This window comes from Gopherus evgoodei, chromosome 6, assembly GCF_007399415.2.
Source record: "Gopherus evgoodei ecotype Sinaloan lineage chromosome 6, rGopEvg1_v1.p, whole genome shotgun sequence".
Lineage (NCBI taxonomy): Eukaryota > Metazoa > Chordata > Testudines > Testudinidae > Gopherus > Gopherus evgoodei.
Window position 1 is genome coordinate 46,361,002 of NC_044327.1, and position 20,377 is coordinate 46,381,378.

At 39.0% G+C, this 20,377-nt stretch overlaps 1 protein-coding gene across 3 annotated transcripts in view; it reads left to right on the forward strand.

Annotated features, from left to right (window-relative positions):
- Positions 1 to 20,377, forward strand: part of NAA35 (N(alpha)-acetyltransferase 35, NatC auxiliary subunit) — a 41,517-nt gene that overhangs the window by 3,548 nt on the left and 17,592 nt on the right. For all 3 annotated transcript variants that reach the window (XM_030567728.1, XM_030567729.1, XM_030567727.1), the window contains exons 3-13: positions 3,046 to 3,079; positions 4,616 to 4,730; positions 6,668 to 6,742; positions 7,829 to 7,996; positions 8,840 to 8,906; positions 10,630 to 10,673; positions 11,391 to 11,441; positions 12,002 to 12,085; positions 14,081 to 14,195; positions 17,933 to 18,111; positions 19,994 to 20,053. In XM_030567728.1, the coding sequence (XP_030423588.1) occupies positions 3,046 to 3,079; positions 4,616 to 4,730; positions 6,668 to 6,742; positions 7,829 to 7,996; positions 8,840 to 8,906; positions 10,630 to 10,673; positions 11,391 to 11,441; positions 12,002 to 12,085; positions 14,081 to 14,195; positions 17,933 to 18,111; positions 19,994 to 20,053 (992 nt within the window). The remainder of the gene's footprint in view (positions 1 to 3,045; positions 3,080 to 4,615; positions 4,731 to 6,667; positions 6,743 to 7,828; positions 7,997 to 8,839; positions 8,907 to 10,629; positions 10,674 to 11,390; positions 11,442 to 12,001; positions 12,086 to 14,080; positions 14,196 to 17,932; positions 18,112 to 19,993; positions 20,054 to 20,377) is intronic.

Genomic DNA, 20,377 nt, shown 5'->3' on the forward strand with positions numbered 1-20,377 from the left:
CCATCCCAATTTCACCATCTGCCATTGTAAATTGGCAATGAGATGACGGTTATCAGTCGTTTTGTACCGTCTGCTACTGTTATGGGTGCTCCTGGCTGGCCTCGCTGAGGTCAGGCGGGGGCGCATGGACAAAAATGGGAATGACTCCTCGGGTCATTCCCTTCTTTATGTTTTGTCAGTCCTGCCTAGAATATCGGGCATATGTACTAGAGAACCAGAGAGCATAGCTGCTCCATGTCAGAGTCCCAGAGATCTTGCAGAAATGATGAGCTGCATGCCATTCTAGGGGGTGCCCCTGCAACAACCCCACCCATTGCTTCCCTCCTCCCCCAACCCTCCTGGGCTACCGTGGCAGTGTCTCCCCATTTGTGTGATGAAGTAATAAGGAATGCAGCAATAAGAAACATTGACTTTTTAGTGATATAAAATGAGGGGAAGGAAGCCTCCAGCTGCTATGATAGTCCAGGCAGGACATTAAAGGGTAGCGGGGAAGAGGAGCGCAGCCTCCCACTGCTATGATAGTCCAGGCAGTACAGAATCTTTTCTTTAGACATGAAAGGAGAGGACTGATAGAGCTCAGCCTCCAGTTCCTATGATGAGGACGGTTACTAGCCGTTTTGTACCATCTGCCAGGAATGACTGGGAGTCATTCCCATTTTTACCCAGGTGCCCCCAGCTGACCTCACGGAGGCCAGCCAGGAGCACTCAAGGGCTGATGATGACGATGGATAGCAGTCATATTGTACTATCTGCCACCGGGAAGGGGATGCTGGTGTTCAGCGCTGCAGCACCCTGTCTACCAGCAGCATGCAGTAGACATAGGGTGACATTGAAAAAAGGTGAGAAACGGTTTTTTTTCTCTTTTCTTTCGGGAGGGGTGTAAATTGACGACATATACCCTGAAACACCCGGGAAAATGTTTTTGACCCTTCAGGCACTGGGAGCTCAGCCAAGAATGCAAATACTTTTTGGAGACTGCGGGGACTCTGGGATAGCTGGAGTCCTCAGTACCCCCCCCTCCCTTCATGAGCATCCATTTGATTCTTTGGCTTTCTGTTACGCTTGTCACACAGCACTGTGCTGTGGACTCTGTGTCATAGCCTGGAGACTTTTTCAAATGCTTTGGCATTTCGTCTTCTGTAACAGAGCTCTGAAAGAACCGATTTGTCTCCCCATACAGCGATCAGATCCAGTATCTCCCGTACGGTCCATGCTGGAGCTCTTTTTGGATTTGGGACTGCATTGCCATCCATGCTGATCAGAGCTCCACGCTGGGCAAACAGGAAATGAAATTCAAAAGTTCGTGGGGCTTTTCCTATTTACCTGGCCAGTGCATCTGAGCTGAGATTGCTGTCCAGAGTGGTCACAGTGGTGCACTGTGGGATACTGCCCGGAGGCCAATACTGTCAGTTTGCAGCCACACTAACCCTAATCCGACATGGCAATACCGACTTCAGCGCTACTCCCCTCATCGGGGAGGAGTACAGAAATCGGTTTAAAGAGCCCTTTATATCGATATAAAGGGCTTTGTTGTGTGGACGGGTGCAGGGTTAAATTGGTTTAATGCTGCTAAATTCAGTTTAAACGCGTAGTGTAGACCAGACCTCTGACTCCTAATCAACAAGTCAGCCTGTTTCTTTATACAACTCAGGCCTTTAGTCTCCAACCTTTGGGAACAGATAATCAGCAATCATCTTCTCTTCAGAGTGTGTGAGTTTTTGCATAACCGGAGGTAGGAATGTACATTAACCTCTCCTTAGGCGTTTCCCTGGAAATGCACTTACTTTCCTCACAGTCCATTTTTGTCTGGCACGTTTTCAATATAGTCCATTGGACTCCGAGATCTCACATCACATCTGTTCCCTAGAGAGGTTACATACGATGCTGACCACAATTATATATGAACTTTGCATTTAATGCAATGGATCCCAAAGATACTTAAACTTAATTCAATAAAGTTTTATGAGGATACTGCAGGAAATTACCATATCTATCATTGGCACTTCCCAGGGAAACCCTGGTTCTGAGACACCTCGCTACCACCTGTCCTTAGTGTGTGGAAGTCTTGTCTGTGCCTTCTGTAGTTCAGCTCCCAGATTCCATTAGCCTCCGGCAACACAAAGCACTATCCTCCAAATCTCCACAGGCCTTGCTGTCTCTGTACAGGTTAGAGAGAGCCACGCACCAACCCCCAAGTCCTAAAAGCGTTCCTCCGGAGTGCCCAGCTCCAGTTCCACTGAACATTCACAGAACTGTCAGAATCTGTGCTTCCAAAGGAATAGCGTGCGCCAGCTTACAAGATTCCCAGCATTTTCAGTTAAGGATGGCTGAGATCCCCTTTTCATAAAATCTGTCTTACTGATTGAAAGATGCCAGAATGCCTCTGCTCCCACAGATAGACCAGACCTTTGACCTTCACCTGAAAACAGGATTTTCCCATCTCTCTGACACTGTTTACCTCTTCTTGTTAGTTTTCTTCTGGAGTCCCTGCCAGATCTTCATTAGCATTTGCCTCTGTGTGCTAATAGATTTCTACTGTGAGATATACAATGGTTCACTAGGGAGATGTCTCCTATCTCCTGTCAGAGAAGTTTGTCTCTAGGCACACTACCTTCGAGTATCCTGCCTTTAGCTGCAAGATCTAGAGACATGATTTTCAACATATATACCTAAGTCCTCTTGTATTTTCTATACATATATCTCACAATGATTACGATGACCTGTGTGATACAGGCTTTCATTAGCAACCTTACATGATATTCTTTTGGTGAATCCAGGGGACGCATCTATCCCTGTGTCCTCTGCCAGTTGCATTAAGAGATCTTTGGGTCATGCTGTCACATTTGGCATTATATATTGTCTTCAGCATCATTATATACGTCCAAAGATAAGCATACATTGTTGCCCTTTCTTTTGTATCTTGTTCTTCTTTTGTAGTGTAAAGCCTGTTTAGCCCGTCGAGCAGGCTGGTTGGTTAAATATCCATGATGAGCTGCTTTAGAGTAATATCCAAATTAATGATTTGTCCTGTTGTGTTCCTTTTAGAATTGAAGTTGGGAGAACTGCTTCATGACAAGCTGTGAGTATGCCACAGGGATAATTTTTGAGATGGGAGTAATATGTATTGGTATTTAGTGACCAACAAGATATTTAGCCTTTCTGATTTTGTCCTTATATGCTATCTTTTTGTACTTGTCCTTTTTGCAGGTGTACTTTTTGATTTTTCTGGTCATTGAAGAGCCTGATGGAGCCATATTGGCCTCTAGTCTTCCTATTTTTCCTTTGCATCAGAATAGTTTGCAGTTGTGCCTTTAATATTGTCTACTGGAGAAACTAACAGCTCTTCTGAAGTACTCTTTCCCTTAGACTTTCTTCCCATGGACCTTACTTAGCAATTCTGAGTTTGTTAAAGTCTAATTTTTTTTTTAATTATTATTTTTTAGTTGTCTTTATTCTGGTGCTCTCACTCCTTTGTTTTCGTAGAATAATGAAGTCTATCATTTAAAATGTCGCTGTAATTTTAGGATAAATAATGGATAATATATAGTGTAAGGATGACAGGAATAAGATTTGGATTCAGCAAAGCACTTGAACATATTCCTAGAGTCCATTGATTTCAGAATCACTTCCATGAAACTTTTAACCATCTGAGTATTTTTAACTTGTCAGAAAAATATTTTTCAGGTGTTAATGTTATGTTAACAAAGATAACATTATTAGTAAAATGTATATCAGATGCTTCAAAAATATATTTGTACAAAAATTATATATCAAATCATTAAAGTCAGTAGCAATTAAGCACATGCTTTTAAATGCCTTCCTGAATAAGGGTGCTTTCCTGAATCAGCCTACATTTTGCAGCGGTATTTTGTGTGGTTTCTACTTTGTGAACGCCTGTGCACCAGGCTTGCTGAATAGGTTATATGCCAAAGTTGGGGCCTTGTCTGTCATTTTCCATATACCAGCTTTAACCTGAATGTTATGTTACACATTTGTTAGCTGTATGAACCCCACTATGACAGCAACAGAATATAGTGTCAGAAACTGGATTGTTTCCGCATGATTTTTATTAAACTGTTTAAAAACAAAAATGAGGCTTAAAACATGAGTTCTGTATTTCTTGTTTGTTGGGGTAAAAACGTAAATGTTTTCTCTGGTTGTGGCATAATCAAGACCAGTTTGTTTTAGTTAAAATCAATCAAAGCTATCAGATATGCATAAATTTTGGTCTCATTAAAAGGATGATATGTATTATGAGATCTGTGTGTGTGTAGATACATACACATAGGCACAGATACTTAGTAATTGGATATTTGGCTAGAGAAGTGCTCTTCAGTTTAAAATAAAGCCCAGGATTTTCAAGAGGACTTGAGACTCCATAAAAATAGGGTACTTACAAGGTTCCTCAGGTTGGGCACCTAACATCAACTATCACTCTTGACAGTCTTTGCCAGTGTGTTGACAATTGCAAGCTTAAAACACATCACTTGTCAGTGTCTCAGTATTTAATAGTTTTTGATACTGATGCCTGATGATAGTGTGTGGAAATCCATTGCTTTGTGCAAATTAAATGATTGTAGACTTAGTGTTTGTTGCTTTTCATTGTTGTCCTTAGTTTTGGTCTTTTTGAAGCTATGTCTGCTATTGAAATGATGGACCCCAAGATGGATGCTGGCATGATTGGAAACCAAGTTAATCGAAAGGTTCTTAACTTTGAGCAAGCTATCAAGGTTGGTGTCCCTTCCTTCTTTCCTTTTCTCTTTTTTAGTGGCTGTTAATGCTGTGTTTTGTTTTTTTGTTTTTGTTTTTAAACAGAGTTTTAATAATTCATAGCTATACATAACTTCAACAATCACTTCAGTGACCTATGTAAACTGAATATTTCAACATTTAATAGAGAACTTATATTATATTTTCCCTTCAGATATTTTCGGAAGAAATAACATGCCTTAGAATTTGAAGTCCTATTCAGCTTCAGAATAAGTACAGTACAGATAACTGCAATATAAGTTTCCCCATGCTTCCCAAATGTATACTTCTGAGATGAAGATTTACTAGATTATCTAGTCCTTTCTGCTGAAAGGATATTTCCATCTCCTTGCCCGTTTAGTACTTGGTTTCTCTACTGATATTGTAAATTGATGGTGGATTTGATGATGTGGATTCCTGTTCACTAGGAACTGGACAGAGGCCAAGTAATTTAACAAAGGCCATGGAGCAGCAGTCTGATGATGATCTTTCACTACGGATGTCCTCAAATTGAACTGATGAAGTAAAATCGAAAGGTTCTGCATCCGTCTTGAGGTATCCAGTCACCATAGTTAGATACGAAAAAACAAACATTTTGAAAGAGTCAAAAGAGAAGCATCTCTAAAAATACCTTCCTGATTTTTCAAAACATGGATTTGAGTGCATTGAACAAATGATACCTTACCAGTTAGGAAGCCATTTTTTAGGCTTTGATCCTGCGGTCAATGACTCTCTCTCTACAGACATTTGCGCACATGAAGTTTCTTGTACGGCCGGCCCTTGGTTATGAATCCAGTGTTTGCATCTATGGTACATTATTTTTTAATGTTAGTTTAACCAGTTTTATGACTTTTACAGGCTACTTAGTGATGCTAGAATGAAACTGCTGAGATATATTTGTTTATTTCTACCTGTCAGTGTGAGTTTTTGTAATGTGCTCGTCACCATGGTATCTACTGCAAAAATCTTCAGAATTCCAAAGATGTGGTTACCACAGTCACAGACCATTTTTGTAAATTTCATGGTCATAGTATTTTAAAAATCTTGAATTTCATTATTTCAGATGTTTAAATCTCAAATTTCACAGGGTTGTAACAAAGCATGAATATTTGTTGAAAAATGGCAAAATACAAATGTAAAACCCTTAGGTCAACATTTCTGAAACGGGGGGTCCTGATTCAAAAGGGGGTTGCAAAACTATTGTGTGTGGGGGGCAAGGGGGACGTGTCATGGTATTTCCACCATTACTTCTGCATTGCCTTCAGAACTGGGTAGCTGGAGGACAGCAGCTGCTGGATGGGTGCCATGCTCTGAAAGCAGCATCGCCACCAGGAGCAGCGCAGCCTTCAGAGCTGGATTCCCAGCCAGCAGCTGCTGTTCTCGGGCCACCCAGCTCTAAAGGCAGTGCCAACAGGAGCAGTAGCACAGAAATAAGGGTGGCAATACCATATTATGCAACACTTACTTCTGGCTGCTGCTGGCAGTGGCACTGCATTCAGACCTGGGTGCCTGGCCAGCAGCTGCCTCTCTCTGGCCGCCCAGCTCTGAAGGCAGCACAGGGCAGCAATAGTTCGGCCCCTTTACAATAGGCTTGAGACCCCCTTTTGGGTCAGGATCCCCAGTTTGAGAAATGCTGTGTACATGTGTATATAGGGTAAAAGTACGCAAGAGACCAGATTTCACCGGAGGGAGACTAGATTTCATGGTCCGTGACCTGTTTTTTCATGGCTGTGAATTTGGTAGGCCCTAGTCATGAAACTGATCAGCAAAACCAACCAAATACAAGTATCATAATCAATGAACTTTTAAAATTAAATTAATATTGTATTCTTTAAAATTCCCTTTCTGCTGTGCAAAGAATGTCACATCTATTGTTTGTATAATCTCTCTCTTCCACGTGTTTGTTTTTCTTTTTAAGGATGGCATCATTAAAATTAAAGATCTATCTTTACCTCAGCTAATAGGGATAATGGATACTTGTTTTTGCTGCTTGGTAAGAATTTGTTCCTTTTAATGCTGTTTTAATACTTTTCAAAACTGGAGTTTAAGTGATTAAGAAAAAGATGTAAGTTTCCTTGGTAAGGAAGGATTTTAGGTAAATTGATTCACTGAGCAGACACATACTTACATACTGTATGTTTAAATTTCCTGTAACAATTAGTAGTTGGAGTGATACAACTGATGCTAATACAATTAGTAGTTGGAATTCAGTAATCAGGGTCTCCAGAAACTTTGTGCTCTAAAAGACCCATTAGTTTAAAAAAAAAAAAAAATCTTAGATTTTGACTATGATGTACTAGAGAGAGATTATAGAATCTTATTTAAATTTAAAATAGAAATCTGATCAAATTCTATATATTTTCACTGTGGCTTCTCTACAATATACATCTTTATATGCATAAGTGTTTATAAAGATGTGTTAAAGGAGATGTGCAAATTTATTTTTAATTTAATATGTAAACGTATGTGCTGAATGCCACAAAATAATTTTTAAAGGTACATTGGGCATGTTGCAAACCAAAAACACTGCTATATTTCATAGTCTGTGAAGATATTGAAGGACATGCCTAGATTACTGAAGCTTTCTTTCTGTTCTCATTTACATCAGTTTCATGTTATACCAGCATGTTGTGGAAAGGAAGCTATGTTTAGACTTGAAATTGTAGAATACTAATATATATTAGCAGCAAACTACAGTTGTGACTACTTGTGTAATGGAACATTAGAGGAATACATGTATAGTATGCAATTCATGTCCAGTGACAAGCTTACTTCCATTCTCCTTGGACTGGGAACTTTGTAGAGGTAGCTTGTTACTTGTTCAAGTAAGGTGGTGCATAATATTCTAGTTTGTGTCCCCTTTCCTTCCTTTGGTCCCCCACCTCCACCTCCCTAGCCAACAAATGAAGAGATGTTGATGCATGTCAGATATCCTCCTTTGGTCCTTTTTGCTGGATGGAAGGTTGACACGTTATGGAGTCTCTTTGAGAACTGATTTAGACAGGGTAAAATAAAGGAATGGTAATTTAAAGAAAATGCAGACTCAAAAATATAGTATATACTTTTATTTTCTTTCTAGATAACATGGTTGGAAGGTCATTCCTTGGCACAAACAGTGTTTACTTGCCTATATATACATAATCCAGACTTCATAGAAGATCCTGCCATGAAGGCTTTTGCTCTGGGGATCCTAAAAATCTGTGATATTGCCAGAGAAAAAGTAAATAAAGCTGCAGTTTTTGAAGAGGTATGTTTCAGTATGACCTGTGATTACAATATGTATAGCACCATAATTATACATGGTGCTTTACAGAAATTAAAAAATGGCTTGAAGAGTGGTTTGACTACATTATTGTAGAATGGTCTGGAAGAGAGGTTAGTTTTCTTGAACAAAATATCACTGAGCACCTAATTTCTCAAACTTTTTCATGAATTCATTATTTGCTTTTTATTTTGTAGAATACATGACTGAGCAAATGAGAATGCCTTTATTCATAAATAGCCTATATATGAACAGAAAACATGGCATACGTCAGTAGAAAATGAATAATGCAGGGATGGAGATAGGTCTTATTGCCTGCTATTGAAACCAGGTGTATTTGATCATCAGAGGTTTTTTGGTTGTTTAGCTTTGAATTTTCTGGCCAGGATACAGAGGCAATGTGCCCCCCTCCCAACCCCCCAGACACACAGGTACACACACAGTATTGTACTTGGAGTCAGGAGATCTTGTCCTCTTCTCTGCTATGTGATGATTTTCCAATCTGTTAATGGTTTTAATACTTTACTTCTTTTTAAAGTGCTTTGAGATTTATGGATGGGAAGTACTATAAAAGAATATTATTGTTAATATAATATATATTAAAAACTGAACTAGCTTGTAGGAATCTGTCCCACAAATATTAAACCAGCCTCCTGAAGTTCCGATTGGTTGCTGTGTAATACTATAACTGCAATTTTGCATTGGGTGCAGAAATTTAGAAAAAAGTGTAGTTTTTGCAGCTGTATGTTGTTGTATGTAGTTATTGCTTTTAAGTGTAATTATTTTTTCTGTTTTTGGTGAAAGCACCTAATTCTATTTTACATTTAGGAAGATTTTCAGTCCATGACCTATGGGTTTAAAATGGCTAATAGCGTGACAGATCTTCGAGTTACAGGTAAAATTCAGAACTTTGGGGAAAAGAAGAGTCCTGAAATGTTTGTGCTTTCAGTTCAGAGATCCGTTTTAAAATGTGAATAAAATATGAGCCATTTCCATTATTACATACATTATTTTCTTCCCATATATTCTGGTCAGAAGTTTTCAGTATGCATAACTAAAAATTTTTTTAAAATGCTTGAACTGGAATCTTCTAATTTGGCTTGTTTGTAAAATCTGATTGTGATTATTGTAAATAAATTTTGAAGAATGGTGAGGTAGTTTTAAAGCTGTGGGCATTTAAAGTCAATTTTTCATGTATGTGCATTATTTTTGCTGTTCTTTCAGTTAGCCTACATGTAGAGCAGGGGTTCTCAAACTTCATTGCACTGCGACCACCTTCTGACAACAAAGTTACTACATGACAGAGTTGTGAGGGAGAAGAGAGAGAGGGATGAAGCCAAGCCTCGCCGCCCCAGGTGGGGGGAGAGGGGACCAGAGCCAAAGCCCCGCCACCCTGGGTGGAGGTGGAGCTCAGGCTTTAGCTTCAGCCATGGATCCCAGCAAGACTAATGCTGGCCCTGGCGACCCCACTTTGTGGTCTCGACCAACAGTTTGGGAACCGTTGATATAGAGAGATTGAGAGAACTTAAGGCACCAAGAAAACGTCTTGGTTTTGGATCAATCTGAAAACTCTGAGATGCTTAGAATTTAAGATTAGCTGAGTTCCAGATTTAACCTTTGTCAAGCCAAATAGCTTCATGTTGTGTTGCAAAGCTCCATTTGTAAAGAAACATTCTTAATCACAACAAATAAATAATTTTCATGCAAGGAACTAGCTTTAACGCAGTGGTAAGGTTGAGAAGTCAAACACTTGTTTTGACAATAATTTAAGTGGAAATTAAAACTCTTAAGAGAACATTAGTGTTCTTCAAATGTGTAAAGTTATTTAGTTAACTACTAACAGACAGGCATTGTGGAAATACACAGTTAAGATCAACCAATCTCAATGTGCATCTTCTCCCTCCTAACTTCCGTGCATATCTGTTGTATTGTAGTTAAGGGGAGACTTTTGGAGTTTGAAACCTGCAGCTCTGAACATCTTTAATCCTTCATTTACCTAGGGGTTTTTTGTACACTTGTAGATCTCTGGAGTTCACAAATTTTCTGTAAATATTCCCAGTCTCTGAATGCCTCTCATGTATATGTTACCTAACTGTTGGTCCAGTTCCTAAAAAATACATGTTCTTAGATACAGTAGCGATGTGTTAAATTTTGCAATATGACAAATTCTGAATTTTGCAATTTCTGAAATTGCATTTGCTTTTGGCAAATTGTCCTCTGTGTGCTCTTAAAAAATTTAGTTACTGAGAGGAAAGGTAGAGAGAGGTTCTTCTTTGGAACAGCTGGAGACAGAGAATGGGTAGGTTCAGATTTGTCAAACATTTATTAGTCAAAGAGTGATATAAAAGCTGGAGCCATGGTTCAGGAACAGCACCTTAATAAGCGTTTTACCATCATCCCCTTCTTAACAGCTGAGGGTAGGAGTTAGACTTCTCACAGGTAGCTAGCCCTTGATGTCACCAGTAGGGCTTCTTTGGTGGTACCTGTTGGCCAGTAGGTGCTTTAAATATTTCAGACTTTGAATTAAGCTCACAACTCTCCTCACCCTCAATGTTGCATGTGTGCATCTGAGTTTAATCAGAATAATTGGGTTTTTTTTTTAAATGTCACTTTTCCAGGCATGCTAAAAGATGTAGAAGATGACATGCAACGAAGAGTAAAGGTAGCATTTCTTTAGCTTCCTACTTTTTTTCTGTTATATGTTGAATAGACTTCAAATACTATGGTTTCCTTTTAGACAAGTTATGTAAACATATTACTAATATTTAAGGAACATTAGTTTTCCCCTCCTCTTACCCCCAGTAATAGTCCTCTGGAGAAGAATTGAAATTTTTTTGGTATGCCTGTTTTTGCTTAAGACACTATCAGGCTGTCTACAGCAGGATTCAGAATGTTGTTAGCTAGTACAGATAAGGTTTGTAGGTTTTCAAGTAGGAATAGAAAGGATAGTCTGTTGCAGGAGGTCTGGTCTACTAGACTGGACTGAGACTTGGTAACCTGGATTTAATTCCTGTTTCAGCTACAAAATTACTGTGTGACTGTAGAAAGTCACTCAGTCTCACAGCTGGCAAACTGAGGCACAGGGTAATGGGGGGGATACTGCTTCTCTACCCATGGAGGGGAGGGGTGTCGTGATAGGCTCTATTAATGATTGAATCGCTCAGATCATATGGCAATATGGGTCATATAACTATGTATAAAGATAGTTACAAGTCAGTTTCAGATGCCTCAGATTAGAATTGATGTTAATCTTACCTGATATCAGAAATATCGAAACAAATTTAATGTTTTTACCTCTATATAGAAGTTATTTTCTAAACCATGGCATCACTTTTGCAATTTTATTAATATGCTGTGTTTCTAACTCCTTCAATTTTAGAGCACTCGAAGTCGACAAGGAGAAGAGAGAGATCCAGAAGTTGAACTTGAAGTAATGAACATTTTACAGTTTTTTGTTGGACTATATGAAATAGTTCATATTACTTAGATGAATGTTTTCAATAACTAATTTCTAGAATTTGTCCTAAAATAGGAAAACATGTTTTAACATAGATCCTCAAGAAAAGAGGGAAGAATTCACTTTGCTGTAATAACTGCATGGTTATTACTTTTGTGGTAGCACTTAAAACGTTGAGTTTGAATGGTACGAGCTTAAGAAGTAGCTGTCAAACCAAACTTCATGGTCTCACACAAAGTGTGTTTGTGTTTTTCTCCTCTGTGTTGGAAGGATGTTGGAGACTATTGGTGCCATAATGTCATCAGTTCACTACTTCAGAAACAGAAATTACTTTGAAGATAACTAGGCCAAAAATGTTGCGAATAGAGCTGGAAAGCAGATACTATCTATTTTGAGAGTAGAAAGTATGTCTATAAGAGCTGTTTATAAAATCTTGTTTTTAATTAAATAAATGCCAAATCTTATTTTTTTGAAGGGTTGGCACTATTTTGGTACTTTTTTTCTAATTTTTGGTACTTTTAATTTTGTTGTAGCATCAGCAGTGCTTAGCAGTATTCAGCAGAGTTAAATTTACCCGTGTACTACTGACAGTTCTTATCGCCTTCACCAAAAAAGAGGTACAAACACTCAATATTTCTGCACTTACTCTGTGATCCTGTGAAATGTTTGGTGTGTTTTTGTTTTCATTCTGGAGGGCAAAACATTGTCCTACAGAATCTCTTACTCCAGTAGCTCACCTCCCTGCAGCAGCAGCACCATCAACTTGGGGGCATGGGTGAACTCTTAAAACTAGCAGCCCACTTTCCACCAGCACCAATATGTACCTCACTTAGTTCTTAGGAAGTTATAGGACCTTGCACAGAAATATGTTGTTGATCAGGTAAGAATAAAACAAACCAACCAACCTATTGATGAGCCTGGAAAATGCTCTTTAAGCAAATGGAACCTGAAAAATAGGGTTTCCAGGAGGACTATCACTAACAGGTGACTAGCAATACTTTTTTTTGCGGGAAATCGTGAAGGATTTTCCCTTTTTGAGGTTCTGAATTTCTATCCAGGCTTCACTGGTGGTTGGCAGAGGAAGGGATCAGGGCTGTACACCTGTCTACCAGCTCATGAGCATGAGATTTGCATGGGGTGAATTGGGGGTGGGGTGGAAAAATTACCCTTTTTAGGGCTGATCGATAGTATTGGGGTAGGCTGGATGAGACTAAGAGTTGTTTTTATTTCCCTTAGATTTTTCTGTTTTTTTTACTTAGTACAGTGGAGGGAGGTAACTAGGTCTTGCATGCTGCACTGGAGTTCCCTACTTAAGTACTTAGCTGTAGCAGCTACACCTTGAACTCAGTGAAAATCAGGTGCAAGTATTTTAGATGCAGAGGAGGATAGAGCTCTTATGGAGGAAATTGCACTCTGAATTTAATCAGTGGCAGTATAAATAAGTGTTAGCTCTTATGTCAGGGCTGCAATAGATAGATGTGTTTGTATTCCACAACCAAATCCTGATCTTCAGAACTGTTATGGGTGACTGCTCACAAACTGGGCCATTCATTTACATGTGGTCAAATATTTCTCACTTTAAATTCTCCATTTAGTTCATGGTCAAGATTGATTGATTGCATTTGTCATCTGCTTTGCAGCCTGTTCTGTAGCAGCTCGGTGTTAAGGCATTGTATCAGGGGGTAGCCGTGTTAGTCTGTATCCACAAAACCAACGCGGAGTCCAGTGGCACCTTAAAGACTAACAGATTTATCTGGGCATAAGCTTTTGTGGGTAAAAAACTCACTTCTTCAGATGCATGGAGTGAAAATTAGAGTGGATTTTAGCCCAAAAAAGCTTATGCCCAAATAAATTTATTAGTCTATAACAGGGGTAGGCAACCTATGGCATGCGTGCCAAAGGCGGCACGCGAGCTGATTTTTCAGTGGCACTCTGACTGCCTGCGTCCTGGCCACCGGTCCAGGGGGCTCTGCATTTTAATTTAATTTTAAATGAAGCTTCTTAAACATCTTAAAATCCTTATTTACTTTACATTCAACAATAGTTTAGTTATATATTATAGACTTATAGAAAGAGACCTTCTAAAAACGTTAAAATATATTACCAGCACGCGAAACCTTAAATAAAAGTGAATAAATGAAAACTCAGCACACTACTGCTGAAAGGTTGCTGAACCCTGTTCTAATCAGCAATTTGGTATCAGGATTCTCAAACATTTTGAAGCAATTTTATGGTACTTAAGCATTTATTAACATAGAACATTTAAGCACTCATTATTTTCTAATGAGAGAGATTTCCACCAGAAGGAAACTATCTTTGTTGCAAGAGCGCTTCCCTTATAAACTGACAAAACTCAGAAGGTAGAGAATTTGTTTCTGACACATACTAGTTAATCACTGAAGTCTCAGTGATTAAGGGTTATTTAGAGGTTATACAAGCAATACATTGGACAGATGCATTAAAACCTATTGGATCAAAAATATAGTGTGTTCTATTAAAAAAAAAAAAAAATCCCATATATCTGGGTTCCAATTCTTGGGAAGGTTACAGAATTCGCTTTCTTACAGACTTAGGTCATGAAGCATGTTAAAATGTTTTGTTATATTTTCCAGACAAGTGCAGTTGCAGAAGCTCAGAAGCTAATGACTCAAGCAGCTGATCTGCTTTCTGCCATTCACAACTCATTGCATCATGGTATCCAGGCTCAGAATGATACTACAAAGGGAGGTAAGCATCAGGGTTGGCTATTCTCTCTTCCCCTGCCTGGAACATAGTGTCCTTGTGATAGGCTGGGCCTTTTTTAGGGCCACTCAGGCAGTTTCAGAGTCTCTTCCCATTCCAAGGTCCTTTCCTGCTTGGGACCCATACTGCAGCCTTTCCACGTACTCTAATGTTCCTGTAAAAATCTGGTTTGTTTATGGTGGTCTGGCATGGCTGGACCCTGGGTCGAGATTTATTTTCAACCCCTGCCCTGCGGTGACCAGCTTGTCCTGGGTCTAAGTCCTTGTGGGCAGCGAATTCTTGTGAGCTGTTTTTTCTCTCAGCGGCTCTGTAGCAAGAATCAGCTATTTCTGAGGCACTGCTAACTATCAGAGAATCCTAGAAATGTAGGACTGGAAGGGACTTCAATAGGCCATCCACTCCAGTCCCCCCGCACTGTGGTGGCAGGAGGACTAAGTGTTATCTAGACCATTCTTGACAGCTGCTTGTCTAACCTATTCTTAAAAACCTCCAATGATGGAGATTCCATGACCTCCATAGATAATTTGTTCCAGTGCTTAAATATCCTTACAGTTAAGAAGTTTTCCTAATGTCTAACCTACATCTCCCTTGCTGCAATTTATGCCCATTACTTCTTGTCCTGTCTTCAGTGGTTAAGGAGAACCATTTATCACCCTCCTCTTTATAACGACTTTTTATGTAGTTGAAGACCGTTATCATGTCCCCCCTCAGTCTTCTCTTCTCCAAACTAAACTAATTCAGTTTTTTCAGTCTTCTCTCAGAGGTCATGTTTTCTAGACCTTGAATCATTTTTGTTGCTCTTCTCTGGACTTTCTCCAATTTGACTATAGTATAAATTTGCCTTTTTGGTAGCTTTGGCTTAATACAAGAGCTCAACGCAGATCTGCTGCCAAGCAAGTCCATATCCAATTTTTATTTTTCAGTAGAGAGAGGAAAATAAGGGTTTAAACTGTCACTAAACAAAATGTCATTTTGTTGATCACTTCTAATTTGTTATAATTCAGGGTGCTTAAGTAGCCAAATTGTATGCCTATTTACTCCTTGGCAGAGACAAATATTCTAATAACTACAATAGCACCAGTACTAAGTAAGAAGATGTCTCTTGATTTAATGTGGGGTTGGAGAGAAATGCTGGAATCCAAATAGCATGTTCATAGAATTGCAGGAAAAACATTCTACATTTTTAATATGTAGAAAATAAGGACTTCCATTAGTAAGGTTTTAAATATCTGCTGTTTGATAGATATTTTTTCTGACCCAATTCTTAATGGATATATTTTTAAATGATGTTTCTGCTTGTGTGACAATAAGAGAAATTCACTACAGAGAGTCTTAGGCTATGTGGTGAGTCGACCTATGCTACGCAACTCCCAACTACGTGAATAACGTAGCTGGAGTTGACGTACCTTAGGTCGAGTTACCGCGGGGGGTCAACGGGAGAAGCTCTCCTGTCGACTTATCTTATTCTTCTCGTTGGGGGTGGAGTACAGGGGTCGACTGGAGAGTGATCTGCTGTTAATTTGGTGGGTCTTCACTAGATTCGCTAAATTGACCGCTAGTGGATCAATCTCAGAGCATCAATCCCCACTGTATTGTAGATATTCAGTTAGACAGACTTTACCTTAGGAGATATTAGGAAAAATGTAGAAGGAACTAATTTGTAATCCTTGTAAAACTGAAGAAAGACCTATGGGAAAAGAGTAGAAAACGATACCATGATATAAAGTCTTTAAATATCTACGCTCACTGCTCCACTCTTCTAAAGACTTAATCCCTTGATTTATTTTTTTTAAACTTTCATTTGTATAAGTCAATTTAGTTCATGAACTGACTAGCAATTAGTACACTATGGACATGGAAGTACACCTCTACCTCAATATAATGCTGTCCTCGGGAACCAAAAAGTCTTACTGCGTTATAGGCGAAACCATGTTATATCAAACTTGATTTGATCCACCGGAGCGCGCAACCCCACCCCTCCCGGAGCACTGCTTTACCGCATTATATCCGGATTCGTGTTATATCGGGTGGCGTTATATTGGGGTAGAGGTGTATAGGGTTCCTCATGCTGCCAGACAGCTTTGTCACTGGCAGGGGGACCATTTGCAAAAATGAGACAGTAGCATGGATTCCATTTAATACTAAGCCTCACTGCTGAGCCTAATGGAAAAGGGTGCTAGATGAGTTGGTTGATTGTTTGTTTTTTTTATTTGTTTGTTTGGGGTTTTTTTGTGATGTATATTATGTCCAAAAGAAGTGGATGGAGACCAATAACTCATATTATGTAAGCCACTAACCAGTCAACAGAGGGTAGTGAATGTCAGGCACTACTTATCCTGGTTAAAACTGAACCAACCATTGAACACAGTTTATGCATACTTCATTATGATATCCAGTAACTGAGCCAAAATTTCTGATCCATGTATTTCCCCAGCTCAGTTGATTTAAAAAAGTGTTTTTGTTCCTTCCTGCATGTTATAAGATTATTCTCTTAATTTATTCTAAGCAATTGATTATTTTTTTTTACATTCATGTTGGCAAACTGAAACACCTAGAATTGATATCTTGACCATTTACAGCAGAGCTGCTTCCCAAAATATGCAACAATAACTATATATTTTATGTACTTTGTTTTGCTCCTTTACTCAGTTGTCTATGCAGATGTATATTGTAACTTGAATTCAGCTTAAAAAAAACAACACAACTCCCTTAGCCATAAAGTAATATTACTTTTCCAGTTCTCTGTTGAATTCTGACAGATGTCTTAGTCAGCTTTCTGAAAAGAGGAAAGGTTTTGAAAACTTGTTTTTGCCTCATGAGAGGAATGTCAGTTTAAATATTTAGATAATGGGAGGCTTGATAACTTTTTTTAAACAGACCATGAGGTTTGAAGGAATCTATCATATGACTCTAGCATTATAGAGACTTGCAAACATTTGCTATTTAGTAATACGAGGAGCAGATTTGCATTTCTGCCAAATGCCACTACTTAGATTGACATAGTAGAAAGTAGATGATTAAACGAAGAACGTGAATCATTTGGGTTACATAAAGGCCCTGTTGTGTTCCCTTACCCATGTGAGGACAGCCCTCCCTTGTGTAAAGGGATATAGTTGAAATTTTTCTATTTCCTATGGACTATGACAGGGGTTAGCAGATCCAGGAGTGGGCAGACTACTCAGGACCCTGAGGATGAGATCCTTTTATTAAGTACACTAAGGGCAGGTCTACGCTACCACTTAAGTCGATCTAACTTACGTCTAAGTGGTGTGAAAGACGCTCTGCTGAGCGAGGCAAGTTACAGCGACCCAAGCGCTCTCCACACTGGCACTTTGTGCAGCTACCCCAAGGTAGCTCTTCTAGTAGACCTGCCCTAAGATATGGGAAGATGTTCAGACTATGCAACTAGCTTGTAGAAAAGTAAGAACTTTTAACTAGTTAACTGTGTTTACTAGTGTGCAGTTTTAAATAATGAGTCTCATGATAGTTGTAGTAATTGATTAATTAGCATAACTAGTAATCTAAATGTAATTGTCAGTTTAATTTACAAGAGAAAATTGTACATTTAATTTTTGGAATAGCTTCCTCTCATAATTAGCATGCTTTTGAAGATACTTAATTTGGATAAATGAAGAATCATTTGTTTTATACTTGGAAGTTTAAAAAAAGTTCAGAAAACCCAAATCACACAAAATCTTTCTTCTTCTGTCTTTTATTTAAAGATCATCCTATTATGATGGGTTTTGAGCCCCTTGTTAACCAGAGGTTGCTCCCTCCAACTTTTCCTCGATATGCAAAAATAATTAAAAGGGAAGAAATGGTCAACTATTTTTCGAAACTTATAGACAGAATAAAAACTGTATGTGAAGTGGTCAACTTAACTAATTTGCACTGTATACTGGTGAGTGTGAATACTGCTTATTTTTATATAGCTAGAGATAAGAGTTTATTATCTAGCTCTTTCAAAAAAGGAATGATTTTATATATATGTTTGTTATTCAAAGAACAGGTTGTATGTTTCAAACTTCAGTTTTTCCCTCCTTTGTAATACCCTCTTAGAAGTTTGAAATTACATTTCTTCCTGCTACTTAGTACATTTAGCAAATATCTTTTTTTTTCTCTCCTATTCCTTTGCTTTCCATATCTTGCAAAAATCATAATTGCAGATAATGATGGAGCAGAGTAGGGCTAAGTAAGTTGTCTTCCTGTTCTAATTGCAAAGAAAGCTGCAGCAGAATACAATATAGTCCTTACAGCAGGGGTGAGCAAACTCTTTGGCCTGAGAGCCACATCTGGGTATGGAAATTGTGTGGCGAGCCATGAATACTCACAAAATTGGGATAGCGATGCATGAGGAAATTAGGAGTTCAAGGTGTGGGAAGGGGCTCCGGGCTGGTGCGGGGAGGTGAGGGGTTTGGGATGCAGGAGGATGCTCCAGGCTGGGACAGAGGGGTTTGGAGGGCGGGAGAGGGAATCAGGGCTGGGGCTGGGGGTGAGAGCTCTGTCTGGGGGTGCAGGCTCTGTTGTGGGGCTGTAGATGAGGAGTTTGGGGTGTAAGAGGGGGCTCCAGGCTGGGATTGAGCAGTTCGGAGGGTGGGAAGGAGATCAGGGTTGGGGCAGGAGGTTGGGGGGGCACAGGAGTGCAGGCTCCAGGCGGCTCTTACCTCATGCATCTCCCAGAAGCAGCGACATGTCCCCTCTTCAGCTCCTATGCGCTGCGCGCTGTCTGTCCACAGGCACTGCCCCCGCATCTTCCATTGGCCGGGGACTGTGGCCAATGGGAGCTGCGGGGGTGGGGACAGGAGCAGCATGTGGCACCCCCTGTTTTCCCCTATGCATGGGAGCCGGAGGGGGCACATGCCAGCTGCTTCCCAGGAGCCACGCAGAGCCACAGCATGCACAGAAGGGGGCAAGCTCCCGACCCTGCTTCCTGGCAGGAGCTTGAGGCTGGATTAAAACTTCAGCGGGGGCTGGATGTGTCCCACGGGCCGTAGTTTGCGCACCCCTGCCTTACAGTATTGAAGAGGATACTGACTTTTCTTTTGCTTTTTTTATTTCTTCCTAGTAGTGAGTGAGTTGATACAATTTTTAGAATTCTAAGCAATAGTCCACCTCGAATTATGGTATAGATTTAAAAGAAGCAGTTAACTCCATGGTTAACTCCATCCCTATTCAGAGACTCACAAAAACATGTTTAACTTAAAGCATAAGTTCTTTCCTGCTTAACAGAGGCTTTCCGAAATTAGGGCCTATAAAAGTTAAGATAGGTTTAAATGTTTGGTCTACATTTTTATTTTCTAACATTTCATTGAATTACAAAAGAGGCATGGTTGCACTGGGCAGAGTTCCAAGAAAGAGAATAAAGATCTTTTTAACATTATAATAACTCTTTGTATTAGACATGCTGTCTGTAATGCTAATAAACCAATCATTTTCATAAAACAGTTAATATTAGTTGAATAGTCGGTCCTATCCTGTCATTTACACAACTCAAGTTGGAGATGACTGTAACAGTTTGATACCGTCTCTTTTTTTTTTAATAATTTTATCATACTGTGGGTAGTTGGAAGGAATTTTAATAATCTTCTAGTTTTATTCAATAAGATTTAGGATTTCAACAACTCTTGTACTTTGAGACAAAATCATATATCAACTGCAAAATGTATTGTTTGTTTTTTAAGATTATTCACACTTTTATTTCATATGAAATATTCGAAAAAGAGGTAAATCTTTAAAACTGGTATATTAACCTTACTTCTCTTTCCATCCTAAATGTAAATTAGGATTTTTTCTGTGAATTTAGCGAGCAATCACCTTGTGTTCTTTCAAGATCTCTCTTACAGGCAAGTCTTAATTTATAATGAAATGTCTTACATTTTTATAACAGCACTAGAATAAAATAATCACTTCAAGAACCTACATTATTATTGTTTTTAAATGTTCAAATTATATAGTTGATATCAACACAGTCATTAGTATGAAAAATGTAAAACAAAAATTGAACTCTTTTGATACATAAAAATCTGATGTTTTATTTTGAATAGCTAACAGTCTAAATACAGTATTTGTTTTTATTTATTGTTGATTAACTTGAGCAAATGTGTTGTGAAGATGGTATAAACACAGAGTTAAATCCACTTCCCTTGCAGTAAGCCGGGAGTGCGCAG